Source organism: Meles meles, chromosome 14, assembly GCF_922984935.1.
Source record: "Meles meles chromosome 14, mMelMel3.1 paternal haplotype, whole genome shotgun sequence".
Lineage (NCBI taxonomy): Eukaryota > Metazoa > Chordata > Mammalia > Carnivora > Mustelidae > Meles > Meles meles.
In genome coordinates this window covers 23373225-23386120 of record NC_060079.1, presented here as the reverse complement: position 1 = coordinate 23386120, position 12896 = coordinate 23373225, and the positions used below count along the sequence as shown (strand labels likewise).

Below are 12896 nucleotides of genomic sequence, written 5' to 3'. Positions count from 1 at the left end.
GTGGTTTTCCTTACTTGTAATAATTCTGTCTAGTTTAGTATCAGAGCAAAACTGACCTCAGAAAATGAATTGAGAAATATCCTCTCATCATCTATTTTCTGAGTTTATATAAGATTAGTAATTGTTTCTTCCTTTTATATTGGACAGAATTCAACAAATGAAGCCATTTGGTCCTGGAATTTTCTTTCTAAGAAAGTTTTTAATTACTAATTCAATTTCTGTAATTGACATAGAGCTATTCTAATTTTCTTTTGCATGTGTATATGCCAGTTTTAGTAATTTATGTCTTTTAAGAAATGTGTTTCATCTGTGTTGTCAAATTTATTGGCATAACTTATTTCTCATATTTTTAGTATCTTTTTATATCTGTGGATTAGTAGTCATTTCTTTTTTCATACCTGGTTGGTCATTTGTATCTTTTTTGTTTTCTTAGTTAATCTAGCTGAATGTTTTTTAACTTCTTTGATCCTGTCAGAGAATCATTGTCTTGTGGCTCATGTTATTTCTGATGAGACATCTGTGATACTTTTTGTATTTCTTCTACTTTATATTAAAGGGTGTCCCCTTTCCTCCTGGGCTTCTTTTAGATTTTTTTTTCTTTATTACTAGTTTTCAGCAAGTTGATTATGATGTGTTGGTGTGGTTTTCTTTGTGTTAACTTGTTTGTGAGTGTATTGAGCGTCTTGAATCTTTGAGTTTGTAATTTTCATCAAATTTGGAAAATTTCTGGCCAGTGTTTCTTTAAATATTTTTCTGCTTTTTTTCTTCTCACCCTCTCAGCTTCCAGGACTTCATTTACATGTATGTTAGACCACTTGATAATACTTCGTCATCCTTTCACTGAGTTTCTGGATTTTGTTTTATTTTATGTTCATGTTAGACAGTTTTCTTGTATTTTCAAGTTTACTTTGTCTTGTAGTGTTTCATCTTCAATTAACCTTAGCTAGTGAATTTTTATTTCAAATATGGGAATTTTCAGTTCTAGATGCTCTATTTGGTTCTTTTTATGTCTTTCCATTTCTTTCATTGTGTTTTCTTTAAATATTTCTTTATAGTTACAATAACTCCATAAATGTCTACTGGTTGCATCATCGCTGTCACTTCTGGGTCTCTTTCTCTTTCCTTTTTTTTTCTTTATTTTTTACTTCAAGATAATTTTAGATGTACAGGAAAGTTGCAAAAACAGTAGAGTTTCCATATACTTTTTTTTTCTTTTTAAAGATTTTATTTATTTATTTGACAGAGAGAAGATCACAAGTAGGCAGAGAGGCAGGCAGAGAGAGAGGAGGAAGCAGGTTCCCTGCGGAGCAGAGAGCCCGATGCGGGGCTCGATCCCGAGATCATGACCTGAGCTGAAGGCAGCGGCTTAATCCTCTGAGCCACCCAGGCGCCCCAAGTTTCCATATACTTTTAATCGAGCTTCCTCTACTGTTAACACCTGACATAACCATAGTATAATTATCAAGCCCAGGATATTTACAATAATGCAATACTATTAACCAATCTACCACCTTTTTGGAGTAGTACTGTTCTGAGCTCTTTGCTCTATGTGTAAGTCCTTTAACCCCCACAACAGCTAGAGTAATAGGGTGGACACCATAGCAGCCAGGATAGTGACAGCCAACCCAAAGGGCTTGCTTAAATCCCTTGGCCCTTTGCTTCTCTTACTTACATTGTTTATCTTTTTGATTAATGTGCTGATATGGGGTAGGCTTCTAAAACTTTCTTCAAACTAGAAAACCGCTATGTACACACACCTCCATCATTTTCATCAAACCATACATATTTCTGAAACGGATCTCAGATTACCAACATTCTTTTCTTTGTATGTCTGGTTTATCTTCAATTTAAATTTTCCCCATACTCTGGCTCTCAGACTATCTCATCTTCTCTTCATTTTCCGTACATTACATTACCTTGTAGTAAAAAGAAATGTGAAGAGCACAATTATCGGAAAGTGCTAACAAAGGCTGACCAAGTGCTTTGCTGGTTTTAAGCACTTTTCACATGAATTTACGTGATTACTTCTTCCAGAAACAGTATGGCACCATTGGTATTATTTCCCCATTTTACAGTTGAAAGCCCAAGGTCACACAGCTAATAAAGAGCTGAACCAGAAGGTCAGCTCAGGACCTCTGATTCCCAGACTCTCCACACCAAACTCCCTCTCCCCAGAGGAACTGACTTCCATTACACCGGGGAAGTCACACCATCTGCTATTAAATATGACCTAGCTTGACTAGACACCTGGTATCACATACGTCCTCCCAAACAGCCCTCTCTCCAGGACGAAGCCAAGCTTTGGAGAGCACCAGAGTCAGATGCAGTCTCTTCGTGGAAGACAGAGAGCTCCCGGTCCAGGATGGGAAGGGCACTGGCATTTTCTTAATGTCCTTGGAAGATGGCCACTGGCTTTGACTCGTCTGAATAATGGCAAGAAATGACAAGATTTATACGCCTTTCCTATGCTGGGATTCCTATACTCCTCAGGGTCATTAGACTGACAAAGAGGTTCCCTACTTTATGTTTAATAGTTCTTTACGGTGTCTGCAGCAACCACTTATCAGTAGCTACGCTGATCTTCACGACAAACCCCTGAGGTAGACCGGAAAGGGGGTGTACCCCGTTCCACGTTGGTGAAAGTAGGTGGCACGGACTGAAAGTGGCAGGCTCCACCGCTGCCCTTTTACCCTCAAGCCCAGGACTCTTTCCTTTCTGCTGACTGACCTAAGCTGCTTCTTCATACCATTGTGTGTCTAGCTTTATGGCCATTTTTCCCTCACAAGTCTGTTTTAATTGTGAATTTTATTTTAAGGGAGGAAAAATCAGATTTACTGTGCTATATCGTCTTGCTCTATTCAAAATGAATTCTGCTGGTCAATTTATCCTCGACAGCGATGGGCCAGAATTGAAGTAAAGCTTCTCAGCTGGTGTATTTGCATGTCAGCTCTTTAATTCAGCTGTCGGCCTTTTCGCATTTACTGTACTTTTGTTAATGTTATTTTGATGGTCTCACATTAATCAAGCCTATTTGAGAGAGAGGGATCACCAAATATGATTTATAGAGGAACTGACTTCATAGATGTTCAAAGAATTGTTAACCTTACACATGTGTTTTAATCAGAATATGTATACAAGTAAAGTTAGTCTTGTGATTTGTTCTTTTCTAAAGAAAAAAAGCCCAGGGACAAGCTCAGATTCATGTATCCCTTTAAGACTTTATACTGAGCACCTGCCACATGCCAAATGTTCTAGGCACTAGAAATGCAGCTGTCAGTGTGGCCCGCAAAAGCACCTTCAAGAAGTTTCTGCTCTAGGAGTGGGTGGGGGGAGGTCTATGGAAGAGGCTGAGCAGAGGGTGACAGGGTCCTGCAGAGGCAGCTGGTTAGGGAAGGTCTGACCTCAACTTCTCCACATTATGGCATAGAAATATGATTTCCATCAACTTAAAAAAATGTTTTTGAGAACATAATAGCTGCAGAGTAAATTATGTTTGACCTTGTATACAGTCAGAAAGCTGCATGTCGTCATTAAACGCATGAAAGGCATTCTTTAGAGCAACATTAGGGGCCACTAATGGCACTATTGCTCCCGGCAAATCTCCATTTATCTATTTTTTATACATTGGCCTCCTACTTTTTAGAGAAAAAAAAAAGCATCTGTCTTTCAAAATGAAAGCAAAAGGAAGTGAGTAGAAAGAGGGTTTAAGAATTACTCAGAACCTTGTTTTCATATGTTTCTTATATCTTTGGTTTCCTTCTGAAATGATGGTGTTCATTCCCCAAATCTGGGTGACGTGAAGATTTTGTATTTCACTCCCTTTGCACAGTGGAAAGAAAATAGGCTTCCTACCCATGCACGCTCCTCCAGGAGACTAATTGTAGCCCCAGAATGAGCTCAGGAAGGGAGGCTGGCCAGGACGGGGACCCCACCCCTTCCCTGAAGTCTTCCCTCAGAAGCAAAGGTGTAAGGTTGCTGTTTCTCAGAACTAAAGCAGCCCACCCTGCTTCTTTGTTCTAGAAGGTGCAGCGAGTGCTTGGGGTTTAAGGTGACTACTTCGGCTTGCCAGAATACAACATGTTTTCCTTTTCTCTCTAGGTGGCAGCACAAAGACAGAAAAGGGGCAAGTGACAGAGTGACAGCAGGTGGAACGCAAAGCCGGGCTGCTTCTTCTATAACTTAAGACACTCTCAAGGGGCTAAGACTTTTTCTTCTGCACCTTCTAGAAATTCTGCATATGCCAAAAGGTGTACTTTAAAGAACTAACCAGTAACAATTTACTTCTTTGATTAACATCACTAGTGGAAGTGGGTAATGAATGACCTTATGTCCTTAAGGCCACTCTGTCATGGAACTTGAATGCTTCCCCAGAGTGCCGAGTCTGAGAACTCAAGCCACGTCACCCCTCAGCCCTGGCCTGTCTCCCATGGTACAGTATCATGCTTCTCATTTCAAAACAGTGGGAGAGGAAGGTACATGGTGAAATGGGCGTCCTTTCTGAAACCTGACCCTGTTGGCCTGTGTCCCCTCCTGGGGCTAGATGAGCGTGGGGTCGGTATGTGTGCTGACTATCAAAACTTGATTCCACAGCAAAAACTTTGACAAGCCAACTTCCTACCCAGACTTAAAAAAGAAAAAGCTTGACTTTTCTTTACTCCTGATCAGTTTGGCAGCTACTAATTTAAAATGATACCTGGACATGTACATCTTACAATCTGCTGGAGGTATAAACACTGATTCATTTTTAAAAGAAGTCTAGTATGTGTTGTTTGTTTGTTTGTTTGTTTGTTTTAAGTAAGGGCATAAGACATGGGAAAGTTGAAAGGAAGTTAGTGGGGAATTCTGATGCACAGTGTATACACTGGGGGGAGAGGGGGCGGTAGTAAAGAGATTTGTGCAAAAATACCCAGAGATTTGAGCTGGTTCATCCACATGACACACAAGTGAAGTAGGGTAGAACCCACTCAGTCATCTTCCTGCATTCGCTCAGGACCCCAAACCTCTTCTTCCAGAAACGACATTGTTCTGGTTCTCTAATTCCAGCAGGTAAGGAGAACCTCATTCTGTCATTTTTTCCACACCTCCTTTCACACAGAGAAATTTGCTTTAACATTGAAGACCTTTTAATATTTCTGTAGTTGATGCTCTGAGGTTGATACGTGAACCCTCCTCTTCAAAAACACAACTCTGAGAGCCTGCTGTGGAAATCAGGTGTATGACAGGCTTCTAAGAGGGAGCGCTCAGCAGAAATCACCTGTTTGGACTCCAGGCCATTTGGGTAAGAACCAAGAGCCTGACACCAAGTGCAACATACAGTTGTGGAGTTAAGATCTAGCCTTTTCTGTCCTCTCCTTGCATCATCCCAAGCCTAGTCATCGGAGGCCATGTATATGGCCCAAAGCAACTGCGCACACTGGAGACGTACTGTCAAGTGTGTTGTGCCTCCTTGTGCAAATTAGTTTGCCTCTCAGGACCTCATTTCAGGGCAGGAGAACCAGCTAACGTGTTAGCTGTCCCTTATCTCTTTCTCCTGCAGAAAGACACTTCTGGGAAACCTCTGTGTGGACACCATGTTCCCACAGGTATAAGGCTGCCCCAACTTCAGAAAGGCTTGTGGGAACAGTTCTGTGTCTTCCACTGGCTCCACCGACCAATTGTGTCTTTGGCCTACTGCTTCCTTTCTCTTTCTCTCTCTCCCTCCCTCCCCACTCCCCACCTCTACACACACACACACACTCGCTCACTCACTTACTGCCTCAAATATAACCCACTCCTTAGTGACCGAAGTCACCGAATACTGGTGACAGCTGAGCTGTCACAGGAAGCCCCACTCTCTTACCTGTGGCCCAACCTCATACTCCATTGGCCTCTGAACTTTAAAGAACAACTAACGCTTTAAATTCAACACACCGAAATTATAAAAAATTCATGACGTTTTAAATCTTTACACAGTATTTCATGATATACCCCAAAAGTTAAAAAGACAAGCATAGGCCAAAATGAGCCCTACACCTACCTCTGCTCAGGCCCCTCTAGGTACTGTTTCCTTGGCTCTGAATCTGCTTCTTTTCTTAGTCATCCAATTTCCAATGTCCAGTTTCTATCCTTTTTCTAGCTGGCAGTCCCCCACTTTCTGTAAACTACTTTATTATTTTACCTATATTGTTTTATTAAATTGGTATATATTTATATATGTTATATGATATATTATTCCATTGATTCTTCCTTCAGAAATACTTCACAGGAAAACTAAAAGCAGATCAACAGCAATAAGACCCCAGTCCTTTCAAAAAAGCCCATTCCTCTGCACACCTGCTGCTGCGTAAGGCCCTTCCCCACCTGCCCTGTCAGCGGCCTGGAGGGCAGAGACCATATGACCTGTGTCCCTAGTTTCCATAGAGCTGAACCAGCCTCACGTGTTTCACCCTCAGCACATGGGTCACTGATACCTCAATAAAATGAGATACTCCTTCCATGTCAGATGGTCAAGGACTTCTAGAAAACAGTCCTGCTTAGAGCCAGAGAGGATGTGGGAAATGAGCCACTGCTAGGAAGGATATTAAAAAGGGCAACTTCTGGAGACCAAGTTGGGGAAAAAAATATCAAAAGCCTTAAAATGCTGTAGTCTCTTTGCTTCAGCTATACCTACTGTTAGAAATATAAGAGACGATCAGGAATGTGTGCAAAGATTTAGCTACACCCTGTGACCCCTCACAGGAAGGAGAGGGAGGGAGAGAGAGCTTAAGGAAGACGGTACACGATTGCTCCCGACTCCACTGGTGTCTCTGTCCCTTGTGCTCTGGCTGTATACCCTTAGTACACCACTGTGAGAAATCTAAGCTGTGAATCCAACTATTTGACAACTCCTGTGAGTCCTTACAGCAGATATTCAAACATGGGAGTTGTCTGCAGGACCCCTCAACCCACCATTGTGTCCCCACCATTGCACGGTACTTGACATTTATGAAGTGGTTTATTACCTATTTTTTAAGGAAAGTGAAAACAACTTCAGCGGGCTGGAGTTAAATCTATCCTGTGAAAATTCTCCAAAGAACTAAGAAACACAATTGATTAACTACATCCCCATGACACAAATAAAGAATGTATACTCTTCCCCAAAAAGCAGAATAAAAAATGATTCAGGAAATTTAATACAGTCAAAGCCAGTCAACCTTTTTTCTTAAGAAGAATTTTCTGCAGCTGAAGTGGGGGAGACACAGGGAACAATGGCCTGGATAGAAGCTCCCTGGCTTTCCCCATCTCCCCTCTCCCCCACCCCAGGTTGGTAATTCCATCACATAGGGTAATACACAGTATGGGCACCAGGGAAGGCTTCTCAACCTGGGCTGCACGTTGGGAGTCATCTGGAAGTTTTGAAAAACACTCACGCTAGGGCCTCTCCCCTCCAAAATCTGGTAGAATTGGTCTGCAGTGTCTGGGCGCTGGGATTTCAAGGCGCAGCCCCTCCCAACACCCCCACTGCCCTGCCCTTCCACCCCAGACCCTGCCTTTGAAAACTGTATTTCACAAGGTCCAGGCTTCCACTCAAGGCCAATTTATTCTTATTTTTCAAAGACTTTCTAAAACTCTTTTTCTAGTTTCCTAGCTCACACAGCCAGTGGGCAGGCACACTGATAAGGAAAAACACCACCTTTTTATCAACACCATGAGAAGAGGGGACCAGTTAGGACAAGTAAAAGAACTCAAAACCATAAAAATCAGGGTGATTTCAGAGTGGGTCCCTCCTAAGAATATCCTGGTGCCGTCATTCCTGAGAATGATGTGTTCAAGCATGACTGTAGTCTACACCACCTCTCGGTACCACGTTCAGTTTTACACGCTTTGCTTGACATATACAAGCTGAGGCCAATTAATTTTAATGCTGATTTTGAATATTTGGAAAGAACTCATTCTCAGTAATGAGCATGCATATGGTACCTACTGTCTTGGGGAAGCCCTGTCTTCCTTCAAATGTAAGCCCATGCATTTGCCATCTTTAAACTTTTCTCCAGGGAAGACTGCAGGCTCGGAAGCCCATCAGCTGTTAACTGACAGAGCTGTGAGCGATCCTAACTTCGAGCCCCAGGGCATGGCTCCAGGAGCGGCTCGAGGTCAACTGGGTGACGGAAGCCTGAAAGCCGGGTGGAGGTCTTGGAAGCGGATGGAAATGTAGCTTCACATGAGAAGAGCAGAGCCCCAGAAAGGGAGACATGGGGATTGCGGGGTGTTGAACGGCAGGAAATGTAGCTTCACCAAACGAAGAGAAGAGCCGCAGAAAGAGAGCGTTGGGGATTGCGGGGTGGGGGGTGAGGGGGCGGAGGAGAGACCCGCAGGTGCGCCTGAACTGGAATGATTAGGCTCTAGGTGGGTGTGGCCTGAGGCAAGGCGCCGCGAGGCGGAAGGGCCCGCCCCCTTCCTCAGATGAAGCAGCAGGTGAGGTCGCAGGAGGACGCAGCCTCAGCTCCTAAGGGGTGTGAAGAATCTCCTAGGGATATCATTTCCCTTCTCCCGGCCTGGTGCCATGGCCGGAAGATGGCAGTGACAGGTTTCAAGATAATTTGTGGTTAGAAGGTGCTCTCCAAGGAGACACTCCAAAGACTAACAGGCCTGCCAGGAGCAGCTGTGCAGAGGCCCTGGGGTCAGCAGGCCCAGGCAAGGCCCCAGGAGACCCATCTACCCAGGTGCGGAGAGGGAGTCAGCTTTCAAAGCCCATCCGTCCAGGTCTCAGTTGTCAACCAGCCCAGAGGTAAGAAATCATTAAATGGGCACTAATCATTTTACTACTCATTTATCTTCCCAGTGAATGCTTTTCAGCACAAGTGTTTACATTTCCAAAGAATAAAGACTCGTAAAAAGGGTGGTGGGGTTTATGACTGCAGGAAACTGGCTCCCAGTTTGCTCTGCTGACAGGTTTATAAGGCCAAGGAAGTTCATAAGGTAAAAAGAATTTCTAAGCAAATATATTTTTGGGAAATTGATTTTTCACATTTTTTTCTTTTAACAAATATATAGGTTATTTGCATTGATTTTATTAGTGAACAGTGAAAAATGGTTGAAATGCAGGGTTAAGTTTTTAAAATGTGATCAAAAGTACCAATGGTTTTTTTGTTTGTTTTGTCTTGTTTTAAAAGATAAGCTCGGTAAAAGACGTGTTTTGTCCGTTTTAAAAATGACTAATTTGCCTACAATTATTTGATTAAAATTTGAGTAAATGAATACCCCTTTGTTTGGAGTATAGTTTCCAGAGCACTAGCCTGAACAGACAGAATGTAGTTACCGTAACACACCCTGGATTTGTTCATTGGGGGATTAATAGCAGAGTGAATCTAATTATCGTGGTTGTATTCTTGATTATATCAATACGATGTGTATTAAAATGTCTGGTTTTTAAATAACTGCCATGGAGATAGGAAGGAAGGCAGGGGAGCCGAAGGGCTTAGTGACTGGAAATGTTACCATAGTCCATGCATTTCTCGCAGAACAGGCCAGCACATGGAAGAGAATTGTTTAGGGAAGAACACTGGGCTCCTAGACCAGGAAGGTCTTCTACCCCATCTACGTATCTTGAGCCTAATTTCCACCATCTGTGATTCATTTCTTAGAGTTAAAACCTAGGGTTGTCCACTCTGTTGTAAGGCTTTAGAAATCCTTCCCTTCGTTGGAGAAATGAGGTCCAGAGAAATGATTTGCCCCAGTGATAAACCAAGAAAATATCCTGAATACTTTAAATCCATCCTAGGCTTCAAAACATCTCCATGCTCTGGAAAGTAAATCGCATATTGTTTTCCTTTAGAACATTTTCACCAAGTTCACGGCTTCAATCCTTTAGACTGTTCACATTGAATTTGAAATATGAATGTCCATGGACTTTCCCGGTTTGAGTATAAAAATGGGAGAGTTGTCTCTCCCCTTCTTTGAAGTTGTGGAAGGCAAAGGTAAAATAAAAAATGAAAATAAAATATCCATTTTCAGCAAAACTAAGAGGGAGCTAAAACTAAGAACAGCGAAATAGCAAAAACAAAAACAGCAAAAGTAAATAAATAATAAAAAAATAGCTCCCCACACAGCAGGGGAGCAAGCTGGGGCATGAAAAAGAGGAGAGAAGAGTGTATGGCTTCAGAAATCAAGATGAGTCAGAAAAATACCTTCATAAAAAGGGAGAGATGAGGTGAGGAGCAGAATCTGAGTTTCACGTGTTACTAAAGAGGAGACAATGCACAAATAAGGGCAGCAAGAACTTTCTGGACCCAATTTAGTTGTGAAAAGTAGAAATGACCAGATGAAAACACACACACACACACCCACACACACACACACACACACTCTTTCTTGTCTGGCAAGCCCTATCTGTAAACAGCAAAAAAGAAGAGAGGTGCTTTTTGAAAACCCCCATAGCTGCCTCTCTTTATTGGCTGGGGAGAATAGATCTAAAACTCATGCACAAAACCTTGACTCATAGCGAAAATCCCTACTAGGTTAGGATGTGACCCTGCAAATATTTGGTCCAAGAAAAACTCGCGGGCCTCCAAGGCGAGACATTAAAAATAACCTACCCAAATTATTTTAGAGATTCGAGAAATGAAACAAGAGAAAGATCGGGAAAAGCAAATGGCAGGTGAAGTGCTGCCAAAGAGCAGATGAAAATAGTAAAAGGTGTTTTACTACAGATGTGAAATATTTAATGGCACAGTCATAAATACTTGTGCCCACCTCTACAAAGCCGGGGCACAAAGGAGAGGCAGGACTGTCCTACCCAATGGCAGTGATGGCAAGACAAGAGACCAAGAGTGAGCTGGAGAGATTCAGGGTAGAAATGGGAGAAAAAATAAACCGTCAAAGAAATGAAGATGAACTGAGAGAGAAAATAAACAGTGATAAAACACAGTAAGGAGCTTAGAGGATAAGATATGAGAAAACCAAACAGAATGAAATGGATATGGGTGTAGGAAAGATTTATTAAGCAGGACACGAGAACTGAGCTTAAGATTGATACAAAAACCTGGTTATAATTGTACAACTTTTAAAAACCAAAGCTATTTAAAAATACAAAGCAAAATTCTACAAAATAGGAGGAGGAGTCAAGATGGCGGAGAAGTAGCAGCCTGAGACTACATCAGGTAACAGGAGATCAGCTCGATAGCTTATCTAAACATAGCAAACACCTACAAATCCAACGGGAGAGCGAAGAGAAGAAGAACAGCAACTCTAGAAACAGAAAATCAACCACTTTCTGAAAGGTAGGACTGGCGGAGAAGTGAATCTAAAACGACGGGAAGATAGACCGCGGGGGGAGGGGCCGGCTCCCGGCAAGCGGCGGAGGAACGGAGCACAAAATCAGGACTTTTAAAAGTCTGTTCCACTGAGGGACATTGCTCCAGGGGCTAAACCGGGGTGAAGCCCACGCGGGGCCAGCGTGGCCCCAGGCCCCGCAAGGTCACAGAAGGATCGGGGGTGTCAGAGTGTCGGAGAGCTCGCAGCTATTAGAACGGAGAAACCGGCTGCAAAGACAGAGCCGAGGACTGAACTCTCAGCTCGGGGTACCTTGAACTGGTCGCGGGCTGGGTGAGCTCGGAGCGCGGCTGGAGGCTGGGGATACGGGAGTGATTGGGTGCTGTCCTCGGGGGGCGCACTGAGGAGTGGGGCCCCAGGCTCTTGGCTCCTCCGGGCCGGAGACTGGGAGGCCGCCATTTTCATTCCTGTCCTCCGGAACTCTACGGAAAGCGTTCAGGGAACAGAAGCTCCCAAAAGCGAACCCGAGCCGATTACTTAGTCCGGCCGCCGGTAAGGGCGGTGCAATCCCGCCTCGGGCAAAGACACTTGAGAATCACTACAACAGGCCCCTCCCCCAGAAGATCAACAAAATATCCAGCCAGGACGAAGTTCATCTATCAAGGAGAAAGCAGATTCAATTCCTAAGACAGCAGAGCAATTCCAGAGGAGGAGAAAGCAAAGCACGGAACTCATGGCTTTCTCCCCATGATTCTTTAGTCTTGCGGCTACTTCAATTTTTTTTTCTTTTTTCAATTTTTTATTTTTTTTTCTTTTTTCAATTTTTTTTTCTTTTTTCTTTTTTCTTCTTCTGCTAAATTTTTTAAAAAACTTTTACCCTTTTCTTTTTTAACGTTTTTTGACTAGTTCATCTAAATATATATATTTTTTCTTTCTTTTTTATATTTTTTTATTTGTTTTATTTTTTAAATTTTTTTCTTTTTTTTTTTTCTTTTTTTCTTTTTTTTCAGAACCTGTTTTTTATCCCCTTCCCCACCCCCCACAATTTGGGGTCTCTTCTGATTTGGTTACAGCGCATTTTTCCGGGGTCTTTGCCACCCTATTAGTAGTTTATTTGCTCCTTCATATCCTCTTATCTGGACAAAATGACAAGGCGGAAAAAATCACCACAAACAAAAGAACAAGAGACAGTACCGAAGGCTAGGGACCTAATCAACACAGACATTGGTACTATGTCAGATCAAGAGTTCAGAATGACGATTCTGAACATTCTAGCCGGGCTCGAAAAAGGCATGGAAGATATTAGAGAAACCCTCTCTGGAGATATTAAAGCCCTTTCTGGAGAAATTAAAGAACTAAAGTCTAACCAAGTTGAAATCAAAAAAGCTATTAATGAGGTGCAATCAAAAATGGAGGCTCTCACTGCTAGGATCAATGAGGCAGAAGAAAGAATTAGTGATATAGAAGACCAAATGACAGAGAATAAGGAAGCCGAGCAAAAGAGGGACAAACAGCTACTGGACCATGAGGGGAGAATTCGAGAGATAAGTGACACCATAAGACGAAACAACATTAGAATAATTGGGATTCCAGAAGAAGAAGAAACAGAGAGGGGAGCAGAGGGTCTACTGGAGAGAATCATTGGAGAGAATTTCCCTAATATGGCA

At 42.6% G+C, this 12896-nt stretch overlaps 1 protein-coding gene across 1 annotated transcript in view; it reads left to right on the top strand.

Annotated features, from left to right (window-relative positions):
* Positions 1-4763, top strand: part of RNASEH2B (ribonuclease H2 subunit B) — a 67465-nt gene extending 62702 nt beyond the window's left edge. Inside the window, exon 10 of the mRNA XM_045978301.1 lies at positions 4099-4763. Within this exon, the coding sequence (XP_045834257.1) occupies positions 4099-4131 (33 nt within the window). The 3' untranslated portion in view covers positions 4132-4763. The remainder of the gene's footprint in view (positions 1-4098) is intronic.
* The last annotated feature ends 8133 nt before the right edge of the window (positions 4764-12896 follow it).